This window comes from Pristiophorus japonicus, chromosome 8, assembly GCF_044704955.1.
Source record: "Pristiophorus japonicus isolate sPriJap1 chromosome 8, sPriJap1.hap1, whole genome shotgun sequence".
Taxonomy (NCBI): domain Eukaryota; kingdom Metazoa; phylum Chordata; class Chondrichthyes; family Pristiophoridae; genus Pristiophorus; species Pristiophorus japonicus.
This window is the reverse complement of record NC_091984.1, coordinates 8,662,995-8,682,003: the sequence shown is the minus strand read 5'-3', so window position 1 is coordinate 8,682,003 and position 19,009 is coordinate 8,662,995. Positions and strand designations below refer to the sequence as shown.

General features: G+C 46.7%; 1 protein-coding gene across 4 annotated transcripts in view; it reads left to right on the top strand.

Moving 5' to 3' along the window:
• LOC139268012 (di-N-acetylchitobiase-like) overlaps window positions 1-14,572 on the top strand; it is a 36,981-nt gene extending 22,409 nt beyond the window's left edge. For 3 of the 4 annotated variants that reach the window (XR_011593957.1, XM_070885978.1, XM_070885976.1), the window contains 2 exons: window positions 7,225-7,322; window positions 12,935-14,572. Coding sequence is in view for 3 of the 4 variants with exons in the window: in XM_070885978.1 (XP_070742079.1) it covers window positions 7,225-7,322; window positions 12,935-13,028 (192 nt within the window). In the remaining variant the exon portion in view is untranslated. The remainder of the gene's footprint in view (window positions 1-7,224; window positions 7,323-12,934) is intronic. The other variant, XM_070885979.1, reaches the window with a different exon arrangement.
• The last annotated feature ends 4,437 nt before the right edge of the window (window positions 14,573-19,009 follow it).

Sequence of the window (19,009 nt, the reverse complement as noted above, 5' to 3'; positions counted from 1 at the left end):
GGTGTGCAGAAGAAACGTTACAAAGCCTCCCTGATAAAGTGCAACGTTCCCACCGACACCTGGGAGTCCCTGGCCAAAGACCGCCCTGTGGAGGAAGTGCATCCGGGAGGGCGCTGAGCACCTCGCGTCTCATCGCAGAGAGCGTGCAGAAATCAAGCGCAGGCAGCGGAAATAGCATGCGGCAAACCAGTCCCACCCACCCCTTCCCCCAACGACTATCTGTTCCACCTGTGACAGGGACTGTGTTTCTCATATTGGATTGTTCAGCCACCTAAGGATTCATTTTAAGAGTGGAAGCAAGTCTTTCTCGATTCCGAGGGACTGCCTCTGATGATGATGTTGGTTGCGTTGGCCTCTTGAACGAAATTCTGCCCTTTGGCTTTTTATTCCCGGTGGATCGGAAGTCGGTCATAACAGGGGCGGAAGTGCGGCAGTGAGCACACTCGAGCGGAGGACGTTGGGGTTGGGCGGGATGGCCGCCGCTGTCAGTCATCAGCGTAGCGCTGATGATGTCATCACGGTGCCACATCACCACGGCTCTCCCCTTCACTTAAAGGGGAGAACCTGCGCGATTGTTTACGTTCGGTCCACTGGGCCACCAGGGAATGTTTAGGCCGGACCAGTGGCCTGGCACCAAAGAGGGGGTGGCAGGTTTCCTGTTGGCGGCCCGGCCGAACCCGGGGGTATAATTGTTACCCCGACATGGCAGTTGGCCGACAAAATATATAACATGGCGGCCGTGGTAGTAGGTATTCCCATTAATGGGAGCCGCACCGCCATTTTACAACCTCACTGCACCGGCAGAAAACAGCAACTTTTGGCACCGTGCTGTGGGAGCACGATTTGTTCGGCGGAATTTCGCCATAGCGGGTGCACGCGCTTATGACGCACTTAGGATTGATAGACAGCAGAGTAGCAGTGGGGCGGGGAGTGGGTCACTGACGGGATACTGCAGGAGCGGAATTTTTTAAATGTGGCCATTACATGTAAAATCGGCGGCCATTGCACTCCGCAGCGTGGCCGCTGATTTCCGGCGGTAACAGGCCTTAAAGTAAGGGGCAATTTCAGCCCCAAGGTTTCCGTCACGTCCAAGATGTCGATGCAATCATCCACGATAAACTCATGGATAGCAAGGCAGTTGTTGGAGGGAAATGCGGAGAGGGTCGGTGATGGATGATCCACTGCCAGCATCCACAGGGTCAGCACTTAGAGGGATGAGTTGGACGAAGGTCAGCCCCCTGTGGGCTAGCTGGGTGGCAAGGTCGGTGGGAGAGTGGGGTGGGACCGTTGGGGACACTACCCCTGAGGAGACAGTGACGAGTGCCACGGTGGGCCCTTCGGAGCATACCAAGAGAGGCACAGAGAGAAGCTGCAGGCTTATCTAAGAGCGAGTCGAGCCTGCGACGGCGGCAGGAGAGGAGGAAGGTCGAAGTGTAATGAAAGGTCGGGGTAGGGATTTGGGAGGACAGAGTAACCGAGAGAGGGGAGTTGAAAGGCAGCATGACGACAGGGGAGAAGGTCAGGGAGGGATAGGGAGAAAAGATCAAGCGGGAGAAGTTGTGGAAATAGAACTGAATGTCTCAGGTTCGAAGTGACAGTCAAATTGCGCACGCAACTGGACATAGGGAAAAACTGAGGTTACATCAGCCTGGTTATGTAGCAATTATAGGGATGCACATTTCCCGGGAGTGACAGGGAATATGTTGATGGTCATAGTAAGGAGTCCACAGTTAAAGTAAAGGAGCCATTTAAAAAAATGAGGATAACAATTTTGTTTCTATTTAATTATAAAGGAACATTGATATTTTTCTGGAGAAGAAAATGGAAATAGTGATATTTAGCTGCTGTTTATTAGTGCACCATCTGGTTCCATTCTGCTTTGACCAAAGTTGAGGTTAGAAATTTTAATTTGAATCAGCTTCAACTGGATATACAGCAAACTTGGTGCTGCCCCACTTGTAGCCCAGAATTCTACCGTTAATTGAAGCCCAGCTTCCATGAATGGCATGGTTCAAACTGTAATATTGACGCAAGTTCACAGAACAATAGAGCACAGAAGATGACCATTTGGCCCATCGTTCCTGTGCCTGCTCTCTGAAAGAACTGCCCAATGACTCCCATCCCCCTGCTCTCTCTCCATAGCCTTACAACTTTTTTCCTTCAAGTATTTATCCAATTGCCTTTGAAAGTTACCAACAACTTGCTGTCAAAAATATCCTCCTCATGTCACCTCTGGTTCTTTTGGCAATTACCTTAACGGGGTCCTCTGGTTACCGACCCTCCTGCCACTGAAAACAGTTTATTCTAACTCACTCTATCGAAATCTTTCGTAAAGGGAAGAGAAACTTGTATTTATGCAGGGCCCTATAACATCCTTCGGAAATGTCCCGTGATTTACACGCGATGGTTTATTTTGAAATTAAGGACCATTAAATAGGTCGAAAGCACTTGCTGCATTTTTATTCAATGATGCTTGAAGCAGATTTTATTGTTATGAGGTTTTTATATGACAGACCTTGCTAACCTGATGTGCTGTCATTTAATTCTTAAGTGTCGGCTCATTAATGCCTTGTGTTAAGGCAGTGAATACGCAAGCCGTACAAATCATGGGGCTAGACTTTCCGTTATTTTTGCATGCATATCACCCACTTAACGTCATTTTAACGCTGAAATGAGGTATAATGCCCATATATCGCCCATTTAGCCACAAAATGGAAACTAATGTCAGCAGCTCATAAATGAAAGAACGTTGTGGTTATTTACAAAGCTGCAACACTGCTGGGTGTGCAGGTCAGACATCACTGGTGTGCATCACCTTGGTGACTGTTAAAGTTTAAGTTGATTCAAGTTAAGTGTAATTATACCCTTTCATGTTTAGGAATCACCAGTGTGTAATGGTGCAGCTATCTGAGACACTGTGCAACAATGTTATGTTGAATATAAAACATTTAATCCAACCATTTGTGTGAAATCATAATTATAACTGTAAAATACACCTCTCCCCACCTCACAACAAATTTATCACATTTATATCATTCGAATGGTCACCATTTCCAGCAACACAGAACACAAATGCAAACCAGCAAGATAGCCCCCTCACCCCTTCCCTCGAACCTCTCACCAAAATAGCACAAACAACATAAATATATGCCCAAGACAACACCTGCACCTCACTTTCCTTTCCCCCCTCCACTTCTACTCCACACCTCTACCCCTTCCCCTTCCCCTCCTGCCTCCAAGCAGCCTGGCTGAGGAGCTCCTCAGGTGCTGCTTCATTGGGGGGGATGACGGCAGAACCGCTGCTTGGACGGATACGGGAGAGGACGGTCCCGAGGTGGGAATGTCCTCCGGGCCAAAAGCAATATCTTCGTCCTGGCTCTCATGTGTCATTGGCATTGGGGGTACGGCACTTTGGGGCGCAGTGCCGTGCTCCGGGACCACTGGGAGGCCTCCGCCATCAGTGTTCCTGGCTATTGGCTCCATGGCCTCCACCAGCTGTGGCATGTACGCCATCATAGTGGCAGACATGCTGGCCAGCTGGAGGGATTTGCCCCCCATTATTTGTTGGATCTGCTGACCTATGTCAACACTCCTCCTGGACAAGTCTACCATGTCCCTGCTCAGATCTGCTGCTCGTGGTGCAGACCTGCCACGTATAACCAACCTCCGCTTGGTCGGCGCCATCCTGGAGACCACTGGGGCGCCCTGTGGCAAGTTGCTTGGGCCCGGTACCTCCATGTTGGATGTGCGAATGGCCGCGGGAGTACTAAATGTCATTAGTGTCGAATGGAATATGGAAGTTGGGGATGCAGGCTCCTCGAAGTCAGCACTGTCATCCGTTGAGAAGGGACCCGGCAGGTGCACGGGTGAGTATCGGTGCTCCTCAGCACCAGATGGAGGATCGTCCGGTGAGTCCGGCCCCGCGCCCTCACCTTCTGGCCTCTGTGGCCTTGCCTGGGGCCGTGCTGCTGGCTGAGCTGCTAAACATAAATGAGGTTATTAGAGGAGAAGGGGGTGCTAGGGGCACATGGTGAGTCTAGCACTACACACAGCATATACACGACAAAAACACCACTATCAAGATCATCAAGACATCACATTTCATGACTATCACCAAATTCTGCAATGCAATGATTCTCATGAGGACATCATTATTTAGACAAGAATTTTATGATTCATCTATCATATAATATTGGTCGGATATGAGTGTGTGTGGCATCTATTGACTTTACATCACACAATGGTGTATACTTTACTCACGTGGCATCACATCAGGCTCTGCTGCTGTTTGCGTGACCGACCGGGGGGTGGCTCCCCACTAGTGCCAACATCCACTCCTTGATTTCAGTGAGGTCGCCCCCCCCATACGTTAACCTCTGCTCGGCCCTATTCCTCGAAAGCTACTTCTATAAAAGGTAACAACAGCACGACATGGCATGAGATCATTGCATGATATTATTGCTAGGTACTGTCACAGAGACTGATACAACACATAACCGACAGATGTAATCATTATACACCGTGACCGCAGGCTTTGAGTAACCTTCCCGGTATAAGTGCAAGACATCACATCTGATTTTAATCACTCATTACACTTACAATTCCAATTATATAAATATATAAGTACATGTAAATAAATGTAATACTTACTGTGGTGGATCCGACAAGGTCGTTCCGTCGCTTGCAGGTTTGGTTGCCCTCACGCACCTCGTTGGTCATCGACAAGACTACCTCAGCTATCTCGGCCATATCTTCTGGTAGGCCTTTGGGGTGGCGTCCCATGCCCTCCCTGGGTCAATTGACCCCAGCGTGACTTGACCTCCTGCATGAGGGATGCATTTGCCTCGTCCGAGAACTTCCTCGCTCTTTTTTGTCCTCCCAATTGTTCCTCTCCCAGCTCACTGTTTTCACCAGCGTCAGTCTCCATACTGTGCTAGGTCGCTTCCTCCATTCCTTCCAAGTTAAATATTATTTGTTCCACAAAAACTCGGTGCCAACTACCGTCTTTGTGCTTAGTAGGCTTTTTTCTGCTGGTAAATCTCACTCCTGCCTCCCAAAACAGCCAAACAAGCACACACCACCACACCCACACATGTTTCAGTTCCTCTCTGCTCCCTCTCACTCTGCCTCCTCTTCTGCGCATGTAATGATGACCCCTGACCTCCTGAAACGCGGGAAATGAGCGTTACCATGCTGTTGCTCTGGTCAGCGACACTTTATGGCAGAAGGTCAAAAAAATGTAACGCTAACGCCCATTTCAGCTAGCTCGCGGTAACGCCCATTTTCAAAAATGGAAAGTTCGGCTTTTGAAAATGGGCGATAATCCGGCAATCTCAAAACCCATTTTTTCCACCCACGCTGGAAATAACGACCATTTTTGGGCGATCTGCACAAAAGTGGAAAGTCTAGCCCATGGTCCATTCGCAGCTGGAATATTGGAGGGAAAAATTTGCCCCTCATGCCACTGGGTCAAATGAACCATTTGATTGCTATCTGGAACCACCCGCTGAAACTGCAGTGCAGATGTTGGGCAAGGACACCAACTGCTTTGCTCCTCCCCTCACAGTCTAATATCCTGCCAGCACTCAGGGGTCGATATTTGGTTGTGGATGCCGCCCGTTACCACCGGCGGTAGGTGGCAAACGGCCGGCAACAGCCTCCCATCATCGTTAAGTGGCGTCCACGGCCCGGCTGAAATAGAGTAGGCTCTTTGGCAGAGACGCCAAGAGGCAACACTGAGCCAGTTAACGCCACCCACGTAGTGACATCATCAGCAAACAATGGCTCTGTCGGAATATTTGCTTTGAACTGCTGCCGTACAGCCTGAAAAAAGTGGTGGTTCAAGAGCAGTTATGAGGGGAATCGCCGAGAAAGGAAGGTACATTTTTCTCTTTATTTATTTCTGCATGATTTCATTAGTTTTAAGAGTGGGGAAATGTGTGTGTGTGGATCAGAGAACTTTTAGTAATTTACTTTTCCTTCCCTTTTCTTCCGCTTGTTTTTCCGAGCATGGCGGTAGCCTCCTGAGCCTCCGCCCGAGGATGTGTGTGCAACGCCACTTTTCAGCGCTGCTCTGCCACCTTTGGGTGTAAAAACTGAATTTGGTCGTGAGAGCCAGCACCTAATGCCAGGCGGTAAAATCAGCACTCAAGCGGTGACCCCGTCTCAAAAACACTGGTAGCGAATTTCGACCTATTAATGTCTGGCCTCACGTGATCAAATGTGATCACTGTAAGATTCAGGATCACAGGTCACTCACAGATACCCAAAGGGTCTTAAGAGTTATAAGGCAAATGAATTGATAGTTCAAATATAGTCAAACACAACACACAATCAGGACAGATATAGTAGACCTACGACCGTGATAAATAGTTGTTATTAGTCCCGATCGCACAGACGGCTGGTGGTACGAACAGTTCTTTTCTTCACCGTCTGCCCTGAAATGCCTTCTGGGTCTTTCTTTTTTATTCTTTTTAGGGATGGACCTGGTGTAGGATACGGACAGGATCATTTAACCTATTATATGTCGGGTTCTTTGTCTCAACTCTTGGGTGAAACCCCCCTCTTCACATCCTCCCAAGGTTGGAGTCAGACATTCCATTCTTGGCCTTCAGATGTTTGGAGCTGCCTGTTATCAGTTATTGATGTTCACGCTGTTCAAGTCGCTTTGGCTATTGTACCAGGGAATGAATCCTTTATTCTAACACCAATCTGAAGGGACATCTTGGTCTCAAGTTATTTCTTCCAATTCACAATTTCTTACATCACTTTGATCAGGTGTTGGAGCATGGCCGGTAGTTTTGCGATTGCAATTTGGTCACAACTTGATGCCTCGAGGAGAGGAGAGATAATTGACAGAAAAATTGTCGGAAGAATTTGGGTGAATGATGAGGTACTAAACATGATTAATATTTTGTTAACCTAAAGTGCTAGTAATTAACTTCTTCGTGTTATTCTTTGGCCCTTAGATCACATTTATTGTGCCTTGGGCTCCAAACTGCATAGAGGGCCAATGCTATGACTTTGCTACAATTGCAAAACATTGTGACTTTTTGATTGTGAAATCCTATGATATGCATGAGGAAACTATGAATGAGTGTTTTGCAATGTCAAATGCTCCTTATCACCAGGTTGTATCAGGTATGTACAATAAGATGTTCAGGGTCTAGCTGCCCTATATCAATGTTAATCTAAGAACATCATTGTTGTTTTTTGCCCATTTAGGTCTGTCCGCTTATATCAATCTGGGTATTGAATCCAGAAAGCTCGTGTTGGGACTTGCATTGTTTGGTTATGACTATACTTGCAAGCACTTTTTTGAGGTAAGGCAAAATGGTCAGTTTCCTTTGCACAAGAAATGGGAGTAGAATCAATTCACCTGAAACTCATCCATCTGGTACATTAATTGTCTCATCAGGACATCTAATTGTATTTTGAAACAACCTAGTTTTTTTGCCTCTGTTGGTTTGCTTTGTACACTATTTCAAAATCTTCACTTTTTAAATTTCTGTTCCATGCTTACTTTTCACCAATTTCCATTTACATCCATTGACTTAGTCTCTGGGCTTACCTTATCCATGTTATTTAATATTGTATTCCATTGAAGCCGCCCCTAAGTGCATTGTTCAGGACTTCACCCGCCAGTGCAATTACTTTCTCTCTATCTACCCAATCAGCTCCTTTGATCATGTTAAACTCATCAATTAGAGCAGCCCTTAATCTGCGATATTCAGTCACTGAGTATCTGATGAACATCTTTGTGGCCTTTTGCGCATGCTCGCGGTATCCCGGTGCCACCAATGCGCACCCAATCCCCTTCTGCACATGCACACTGTTGGGGAGGAGTTAATCTAATATGGAAGGGGGATGGGAACCTAGGCAGGGAGACAGAGGGAAATAATACGGAGTCAGAAGCAAAAGATAGAAAGGAGAATAGTAAAAGTGGAGGGCAGAGAAACCCAAGGCAAAAAGCAAAAAGGGTCACATTACAGAAAAATTCTAAAGAGGCAAAGCGTGTGAAAAAGACAAGCTTGAAGGAGTGCCTCAATGCGAGGAGTATTCGGAATAAGGTGGACGAATTAACTGCGCAGATAGCAGTTAATGGATATGATGTAATTGGCATCGCGGAGACATGGCTCCAGGGTGACAAAGGCTGGGAATTCAACATCCAGGGGTATTCAACATTTAGGAAGGATAGACAGAAAGGAAAAGGAGGCGGGGTGGCGTTGCTGGTTAAAGAGGAAATTAATGCAATTGGAAGGAAGGACATTAGCTGGGATGATGCGGAATCGGTATGGGTGGAGCTACGGAATACCAAAGGGCAGAAGACGCGCGTCGGAGTTGTGTACAGGCCACCAAATAGTAGTAGTAAAGTTGGGGACAGCATCAAACAAGAAATAAGGGATGTGTGCAATAAAGGTACAGCAGTTATCATGGGCGACTTTAATCTACATATTGATTGGGCTAACAAAACTGGTAGGAATGCGGTGGAGGAGGATTTCCTGGAGTGTATTAGGGATGGTTTTCTAGACCAATGAGGAACCAACCAGAGAGCTGGCCATCCTAGACTGGGTGATATATAATGAGAAGGGACTAATTAACAATCTTGTTGTGCGAGGCCCCTTGAGGAAGAGTGACCATAATATGGTACAATTCTTTATTGGGATGGAGAGTGACAAAGTTAATTCAGAAACTAAGGTCCAGAACTTAAGGAAAGATAACTTTGACGGTATGAGGTGCGAATTGGCTAGATTAGACTGGCAAATGATACTTTGGTCGATGAGAGACGAGAGTCCGGGGATGTCGGAGACCGATAAAGACCACGAGAGGCAGCGGGAGTTCATGGTCGGTGAGAGGCAAGAGTCTGGGGACGTCGGAGGCCTATAAAGGCCGCGAGAGGCAGCGGGAGTTCATGGTCATGGAGAGGTGTGAGTCCGGGGTCGGAGGCCTATAAAGGCCGCGAGAGGCAGCGGGAGTTCGTGGTCGTGGAGAGGTGTGAATCCGGGGTCAGAAGCCTATAAAGGCCGCGAGAGGCAGCGGGAGTTCGTGGTCGTGGAGAGGTGTGAGTCCGGGGTCAGAGGCCTATAAAGGCTAGCTGGTGCAGCTGCAGGGAGAAGGCAAAAAAGAATTAGAAAGAAAGCGAATGGTGACGTCACAGCCAAGGGGGTAAGTGATTGGCTGGTAATTGGTAAGCAGTTTTTCGATCTCTTTTCTTTATCAGTAAGTAACCTTTAGCATTGTTGTTGCCAAATTAAGTTATTCGAAGGGTAAGTCATGGCAGAACAGCTCGGACACGTGTTATGCTCCTCCTGTACTCTGTGGGAACTCAGGGACGCTTCCGGTGTCCCTGACGACTACGTGTGCGAGAAGTGTATCCGTCTGCAGTTCCTGACAGACGGCATTACGGCAATGGAGCTGCGGGTGGATTCACTCTGGAGCATCCACGATGCTGAGAATGACGTGAATAGCACGTTGAGCGAGTTGGTCTCACAGCAGGTAAAGGGTACACAGCCAGATAGCAAATGGGTGACCAACAGGAAGAGCAGTGCAAGGAAGGTAGTGCAGGGGTCCCCTGCGGACATCCCCCTGCAAAACAGATACCTCGCTTTGGGTACTGTTGAGGGGGATGATTCATCAGGGGAGGACAGCAGCAGCCAAGTTCATGGTACCGTGGGTGGCTCTGCTGCACAGGAGGGCAGGAAAAAGAGTGGGAGAGCTATGGTGATAGGGGATTCGATTGTAAGGGGAATAGATAGGCGTTTCTGCGGCCGCAACCAAGACTCCAGGATGGTATGTTGCCTCCCTGGTGCAAGGGTCAAGGATGTCTCGGAGCGGGTGCAGGACATTCTGAAAAGGGAGGGTGAATAGTCAGTTGTCATGGTGCACATAGGTACCAACAATACAGGTAAAAAACGAGATGAGGTCCTCCGGGACGAATTTAGGGGGCTAGGAGCTAAATTAAAAAGTAGGACCTCAAAAGTAGTAATCTCAGGATTGCAACCAGTGCCACGTGCTAGTCAGAGTAGGAATCGCAGGATAGCTCAGATGAATATGTGGCTTGAGGAGTGGTGCAGAAGGGAGGGATTCAAATTCCTGGGGCATTGGAACCGGTTCTGGGGGAGGTGGGACCAGTACCAACCGGATGGTCTGCAGCTGGGCAGGACCGGAACCAATGTCCTATGGGGAGTGTTTGCTAGTGCTGTTGGGGAGGAGTTAAACTAATATGGCAGGGGGACGGGAACCTATGTAGGGAGGCAGAGGGAAATAAAAGGGAGACAGAGGCAAAAGATAAAAAGGAGAAGAGTAAAAGTGGAGGCAGGGAATCCCAAGGCAAAAAACAAAAAGGGCAACATTGCAGACAAATTCTAAAGGGTCAAGATGTATTAAAAAGACAAGCCTGAAGGCTCTGTGCCTCAATGCGAGGAGTATTCGGAATAAGGTGGACGAATTAACTGCGCAGATGGCAGTTAATGGATATGATGTAATTGGCATCACAGAGACATGGCTCCAGGGTGACCAAAGCTGGGAACTCAACATCCAGAGGTATTCAACATTTAGGAAGGATAGGCAGAGAGGAAAAGGAGGCAGGTGGCGTTGCTGTTTAAAGAGGAAATTAATGCAATAGTAAGGAGGGACATTGGCTTGGATGATGTGGAATTGGTATGGGTGGAGCTACGGAATAACAAAGGGCAGAAAAAGCTGGTGGGAGTTGTGTACAGATCACCAAACAGTAGTAGTGAGGTTGGGGACAGCATCAAACAAGAAATAATGGATGTGTGCAATAAAGGTACAGCAGTTATCATGCGCGACTTTAATTTACATATAGATTGGGCTAACCAAACTGGCAGCAATGCGGTAGAGGACGATTTCCTGGATTGTATTAAGGATGGTTTTCTTGATCAATATGTCGAGGAACCAACTAGAGAGCTGGCCATCCTAGACTGGGTGATGTGTAATGAGAAGGGACTAATTAGCAATCCTGTTGTGCGAGGCCCCTTGCGAAGAGTGACCATAATATGGTAGATTTCTTTATTAAGATGGAGAGTGACACAGTTAGTTCAGAAACCAGGGTCCGAAACTTAAGGAAAGCTAACTTCGACGGTATGAGGTGTGAATTGGCTAGAATAGACTGGCAAATGACACTTAAAGGGTTGACGGTGGATAGGCACTGGCAAACATTTATAGATCACATGGATGAACTTCAACAGTTGTACACCCCTGTCTGGAGTAAGAATAAAACAGGGAAGGTGGCTCAACTGTGGCTAAGAAAGGAAATTAAGGATAGCGTTAGATCCAAGGAAGAGGCATAGAAACATAGAAACATAGAAACATAGAAAATAGGTGCAGGAGTAGGCCATTCGGCCCTTCTAGCCTGCACCGCCATTCAATGAGTTCATGGCTGAACTTGCAACTTCAGTACCCCATTCCTGCTTTCTCACCATACCCCTTGATTCCCCTAGTTGTAAGGACTTCATCTAACTCCTTTTTTAATATATTTAGTGAATTGGCCTCAACAACTTTCTGTGGTAGAGAATTCCACAGGTTCACCACTCTCTGGGTGAAGAAATTCCTCCTCATCTCGGTCCTAAATGGCTTACCCTTATCCTTAGACTGTGTCCCCTGGTTCTGGACTTCCCCAACATTGGGAACATTCTTCCTGCATCTAATCTGTCTAACCCTGTCAGAATTTTAAACGTTTCTATGAGGTCCCCTCTCATTCTTCTGAACTCCAGTGAATACAAACCCAGTTGATCCAGTCTTTCTTGATAGGTCAGTCCCACCATCCCTGGAATCAGTCTGGTGAACCTTCGCTGCACTCCCTCAATAGCAAGAATGTCCTTCCTCAGGTTAGGAGACCAAAACTGTACACAATACTCCAGGTGTGGCCTCACCAAGGCCCTGTACAACTGTAGCAACACCTCCCTGCCCCTGTACTCAAATCCCCTCGCTATGAAGGCCAACATGCCATTTGCTTTCTTAACCGCCTGCTGCACCTGCATGCCAACCTTCAATGACTGATGTATGATGACACCTAGGTCTCGTTGCACCTCCCCTTTTCCTAATCTGTCACCATTCAGATAATAGTCTGTCTCTCTGTTTTTACCACCAAAGTGGATAACCTCACATTTATCCACATTATACTTCATCTGCCATGCATTTGCCCACTCACCTAACCTATCCAAGTCACTCTGCAGCCTCATAGCATCCTCCTCGCAGCTCACACTGCCACCCAACTTAGTATCATCCGCAAATTTGGAGATACTACATTTAATCCCCTCGTCTAAATCATTAATATACAGTGTAAACAGCTGGGGCCCCAGCACAGAACCTTGCGGTACCTCACTTGTCACTGCCTGCCAATCTGAAAAGTCCCCATTTACTCCTACTCTTTGCTTCCTGTCTGACAACCAGTTCTCAATCCATGTCAGCACACTACCCCCAATCCCATGTGCTTTAACTTTGCACATTAATCTCTTGTGTGGGACCTTGTCGAAAGCCTTCTGAAAGTCCAAATATACCACATCAACTGGTTCTCCCTTGTCCACTCTACTGGAAACATCCTCAAAAAATTCCAGAAGATTTGTCAAGCATGATTTCCCTTTCACAAATCCATGCTGACTTGGACCTATCATGTCACCTCTTTCCAAATGCACTGCTATGACATCCTTAATAATTGATTCCATCATTTTACCCACTACCGATGTCAGGCTGACCGGTCTATAATTCCCTGCTTCCTCTCTCTTGAGTTAGCCATGGATGGCTGTCTTTTCTTTTACACTCTTTTCTCCTCACTGGAATATATTTTTCTTGGGAGTTGTGAAATATCTCCTTAAATGTATGCCACTGTTCATCAACCGTCCTACACTTTAATCTATTTTCCCAGTCCTCTTTAGCCAACTCTGCCTTCATACCTTCATAATCTTCTTTATTTAAGCTTAGTACACTGGAAGAAGACTGAGGGACGCAAGGGCACAGAATATACTGTGGGTGGGAGACTTCAATGTCCATCACAAAGAGTACCTCGGTAGATCCACTACTGAACGAGCTGGCCAAGTCCTGAAGGACATAGCTGCCAGACGGGGAGTGCGGCAGGCGGTGAGATAACCAACACAAGGGAAAAACCCACATGAACTTGTCCTCACCAATCTACCTGTCGCAGATGCATCCGTCCATGACAACATTGGTAGCCATGACCACAGATATTGTGGAGATAAAGTCCTGTCTTCAGACTGAGGACACTATCCATCATGTTTTGTGACACTACCACCATGATAACTGCGATAGATTCAACAGATCTAGCAGCTCAAAACTGGGCATCCATGAAGCATTGTGGGCCATTAGCAGCAGCCGAATTGTTTTCCATCACAATCTGTAATCTCATGGCCGGGCATATCCCTCAATCTGCCATTACCATCAAGCAAGCGGACCAACCCTGGTTCAATAAGGAGTGCAGAAGAGCATGCCAAGAAAAGCACCTGGCATCCCTAAGAATGAGGTGCCAACCTGGGGAAGCTGCAACACAGGACTATATGTACACTAAACAGTGGAAGCAGCATGCTACAGACAAAGCTAAGTGATCTCACAATCAGTGGACCAGATCAAAGTTCTGCATTCCAGCCACATCCAGTTGTGAATGGTGGTGGACCATTAAACAACTAACGGGAGGAGGAGGCTCCATGAATATCCCCATCCTCAATGATAGCAGAGCCCAGCACATGAGTGCAAAAGAGAAGGTTGAAGTGCTTGCAACCATTGTGAGGTTATAAAATGTATTAACATTTGTGAACCTTGCTTTTGTAAGATTATTAAATGAACTAAGCTTGATTATAAAATGTATCTTGCTTTACTGCTGATGAGACATTACTGTTGGTAGTTATCGGCCTGTGCAAAGTCCAGACAAGTTTTTACAGAAATGGTCAGACCATGCAAGGTCCAGACAAGTTATTTATATAGAAATTATCAGACTGTGCATGGTTCAACGACGTTTTTGCAGAATGGGAATGGGTTACAACGAGCTTTTGCAACAATTACCATTGCAGCTGCGTACTGTTATTGTAAAAGTAATGTTACAGGTTAAAATGAGATAATGGCTACATAATTGAACATACAAAGACAGCATCAGAGTGACCACTTTTAGATTGACCAGATATGGAACTGTCCCCAGAGCAAGAGAATGGGGAAACATCTAGAAGTCTTGTATCTGCCACAAATGATTGGATAAGAGGAGTCAACTGACCTCAACGAAGAGATTTAAAACAGGTACTGTTTGACCTGGGATGTACAGATGTAGAGAAGAGGATGATGGTACCTGTAGAGATGGAGTTACACTAGCCAAATGCTCTTAACGTCTCTCTGGTACAGTGGTATTGAGGAGTGAATCCATGCTGGGGAAAGGCTAACGCTCTTCTTTGCCAGACCGGATCAAAGAAATAACGGTGACATTGCACGCGACACTGTCCAGTGACTGAATTTGCTCATATCCTTCGCAACTGTAATTACTGTCAGTTAAAATTAGTCTTTGCCGACTGAATTGATTTCTGCGATATAACAATAAAACATCTACCATTACCAATATGTAGTCATGTCCGAATCATTAAGTTTGAGGTTAAATCCTCCTACAAATCTAGCGACCACGAGGGCTTATGACTAATGTTTATTTTGGTGTACAGAGGACCTCTGTGTCTGTTGGGGTGCACAACCACAGATCTTAGGGAGGTAACCTAATGGACCTGTAGGAGATCTAATCACCCACCAGTAATCAAAAGTACACAAAGATGTCAAAATGAGTTAGTGTTCAAGAAGCGTTAGACCAAGAGTTAAGTAAGTTGAATGTTAAGGGTACTCAAATGTTAGTGTCAGAATGTCTGACGAGTGAGATATCGTTTTATGAAGAGCTGGTGAAGTTTATTCAGGGACACGTAGATGATAAATTACGTTAGAGAAAGGAAGGGGATTACTTGCCTATGTGTCCTAGTTCTGTACAGAAGGTGCAGATGAACGTTATAGGAAAGGTGAGGTGAGAGAGGAGAAGCAGAAAGAGCAGGAGAGACAGTGGGAGATGGAGAGGGAAAAAGATCTCAGCTGCAGGCAAACCCATCTGAAAAATCAGCAAAAGGAGAAAAAACAGGGAATTGGGGTGTCAGGAAAAGCTGCTGAGACGACAGTTTAAAAGGTGAAGGAAAAAAAAGAAACTTAATATTGAAAGCGACACTGAACCGACCAGTTTCTGTGCCGAGAAAAATAAATTTCAAGTTTACTGAGTGAAAGGAACCTTAAAGGATATTGCAATTTCTGTTTGTGTGAAAGTGTACAAGTTTTCCTGACTGAATGTTTAACAAGTTACAATATTCCTTTTGTCTGTAAGTCTGCCTTTGAAAGAAAGTGGGTGCGAAATTCAGGGCCACCAGAAAGCTGGCGCACTTCCTTTTACTTTAAGATTTTTCCGCCGGGATCGTTGAGGCGGCCTCTCCGTTGATTTTCAGCACTTCGTTTTTTTTTGACGTTGGACCGAAAGTCCATTAAATGGGAGAGAATCCGTCATTTTATATTAAGAATAAGAGGATAACTAAAGAAAGGACAGGGCCTATTAAAGACCGTGAGGATAATCTGTGTGTGGAGGCTGGTTCTCAATGAATACTTTGCGTCTCTTTTTACAAAAGAGAGGGGCGATGCAGACACTGCTATCGAGGAGGAGGAGTGTGAGATATTAGATGAAATAAACATAGTGAGAGAAGAGGTTTTAACGGGTTCAGCACCTTTGAAAGTGGATAAGTCCCCAGGCCCGGGTAAAATATATCCCAGGCTGTTAAGCGAAGCAAAAGACAAAATGTCAGAGGCTTTGACCATAATTTTCCAGCCATCCCTGGCTTCAGGTGTGGTGCCAGAGGACTGGAGGATTGCTAATGTTTAAGAAGGGAGAAAGGGATAAACCAAGTAATTACAGGCCAGTCGGCCGAATCTCAGTCGTGGGAACATTATTGGAAAAAGCCCTGAAGGACAGGATCAATCTACATTTAGAAAGACACGGATTAATCAGGGACAGTCAGCATGGATTTGTCAAGGGAAGGTCGTGTCAAGGGAAGGGAATTTTGAGGAGATAACCAGGAGGGTCGATGAGGGCAGTGCGTATGATGTAGTCTAATTGGATTTTAGCAAAGCTTTTGATAAGGTCCCACATGGCAGACTGGTCACGAAAGTAAAAACCCATGGGATCCAGAGCAAAGTGGCAAATTGGATCCAAAATTGGCTCAGAAGCAGGAAGCAAAGGATACTGGTGGATGGTTTTGTGACTGGAAGGACGCTTCCAGTGGGGTTCTGCAGGGCTCAGTACTAGGTACCTTGCTTTTTGTGCTATACGTCAAGGCTTGAATATAGAGGGGTATGATTAAGAAGTTTGCAGATGATACAAAAATAAGCTGTGTGGTTGATAATGAAGAAGAAAGCTGTGGACTGCAGGAAGTTATCATTCAACTGCAGCAACAAAGAGTGGCATTCGTGAGTTTGGTCAGTGGTTGAGTTCAGGCAAGTGGGGGTTGCAGGTGCTGTTTTGTCTTGTTTTTCCTACCTGTGCTGACACTAGAGCAGCTGATAAGGAGTGCGAGAGTAGGAGATGGAGGCCCAGAGAGCAGCCCAACCAGCTGCAGACAAAGATGGAGGGGTGCGAAATCGAGAGGTGACGTCACAGCCAAGCTGGTAAGTGGTTGGCTGTTCGACTGGTAAGTATAACTCTCTTTTAGACTGACTTCTAGAATGGTTTAATTGGCAGTGAACTACGAAGTAGCTGTTTGGTGTTTAAGTAAATTTTAGTAATTTTTAGTGCCACGTGTGAATCAGAGTAGAGGGAGCAGGATAGTTAGAAGGAATACGTGGCTTGAGCAGTGGTGTAAGAGGGAGGGATTCAAATTCCTGGGACATTGGAACCAGTTCTTGGGGAAGTGGGACCTGTACAAAAGGGACGGTCTGCACTTGGGCAGGACTGGAACTGATATCCTAGGGATAACATTTGCTGATGCAGTTCGGGAGTGTTTAAACTAATATGGCAGGGGGATGGGAACCTATGCAGTGAGACAGGGTGAAGTAATATTGAGTCAGAAACAGATGGTAGAAAGGTAAAAAGCAATAGTGGAAGGCCAAGTAAACAAAGGCAAGAAACAAAAAGGGCCATACTACATCATAATTCTAAAAGGACAAAGGGTGTTAAAAAAACAAGCATGAAGGCTTTGTGTCTTAATGCAAGGAGTATCCGTAATAAGATGGATGAATTAACTGTGCAAATAGATGTTAACAGATATGATGTGATTGGGATTACAGAGACGTGGCTCCAGGATGATCAGGGCTGGGAACTCAACATCCAAAAGTATTCAACATTCAGGAACGATAGAATAAAAGGAAAAGGAGGTGGGCTAGCATTGCTGGTTAAAGAGGAGATTAATGCAATAGTTAGGAAGGACATTAGCTTGGATGATGTGGAATCTATATAGGTAGAGCTGCAGAACACCAAAGGGAAAAAAACGTTAGTGGGAGTTGTGTACAGACCTCCAAACAGTGGTAGTGATGTTGGGGAGGGCATCAAACAGGAAATTAGGGTTGCATACAATAAAGGTGCAGCAGTTATCATGGGTGGCTTTATAAACATATAGATTGGGCTAACCAAACTGGGCACTATTTTGCCGGCCGATTGGGAAGTCGGCCGGCAAAAATACAGAAATGTCGGCCACGGCAGTTGGCCCTCCCCTCGAAGGGCCGCCGCACTGCTGGACCACACACAGTGAGGAGAAGCTGCACTGAGAGAAAAATCTGTCTGGGGCACCGAGCGGCGGGGCAACGATTGTTTTTAGTGAATTTGGGGCGCTGTATTCTGCAGGTGAGGGAGAGCAGCGGTGTGTGTTTTGATCACGTGTTTGCGGCAATCATCGGCAGTGGGGCGGAATTGGGTACCAGCTCTCTTTCTCCACCAGTCTCTCTCTCCCCCAGCCTCTCTCTCTCCCCCAGCCTCTCTCTCTCCCCCCAGATTCTCTCTCCCCCCAGTCGCTCTCTCCCCCCAGACGCGCTCTCCTCCCAGCCTGTCTCTCTCCCCCCAGCCTCTCTCTCTCCCCCCAGTCTCTCTCTCCCCCAAGCCTCTCTCTCTCCCCCAGTCACTCTCTCCCCTGAGTCGCTCTCTCCCCCAAGCCTCTCTCTCTCTACCTCCAGCCTCTCTCTCCCCTCAGTCTCTCCCCCCACCCCAGTCTCTCTCTCCCTCCAGTTTCTCTCTCTCCCCCCAGTCTCTCTCTCCCCCCAGCCTCTCTCCCTCTCCCACCCAGCATCTCTCTCACCATCGGGCCCCCTCACCACCATCGGGCCCAGGACCACCGCCAACGGGCCCAGTACTGCCGGGGAGAGAGAGTCGGAGCTCCAGGTCCTGCTTCTTGGCACCACACGCACGGAATGATTCGGCCGGGAGAGGGGCGGAGTTTGACAGGGGTGGGGTTTGTCACCTGTCCGTCAGAAAAAGTGCCGTACAAATAGTTATATCGTTACAAAACATACTGTATGAATGATTTGGACTACAAGCTGAGTGAACATAAGAACATAAGAAATAGGAACAGGAGTAGGCCATATGGCCCCTTGAGCCTGCTCCGCCATTCAATAAGATCATGGCTGATCTGATCATGGACTCAGCTCCACTTCCCCGCCCGCTCCCCATAACCCCTTATCCTCTTATCATTTAAGAAACTGTCTATTTCTGTCTTAAATTTATTCAATGTCCCAGCTTCCACAGCTCTCTGATCAGCGAATTCCTCAGATTTACAACCCTCTGAGAGAAGAAATTTCTCCTCAACACTGTTTTAAATGGGCAGCCCCTTATTCTAAGATTATGCCCACTAGTTCTAGTCTCCCTCATCAGAGGAAACATCCTCTCTGCATCCACCTTGTCAAGCCCCCTCTTAATCTTATACTTTTCGATAAGATCACCTCTCAATCTTCTGAATTCCAATGAGTAGAGGCCCAACCTACTCAACCTTTCCTCATA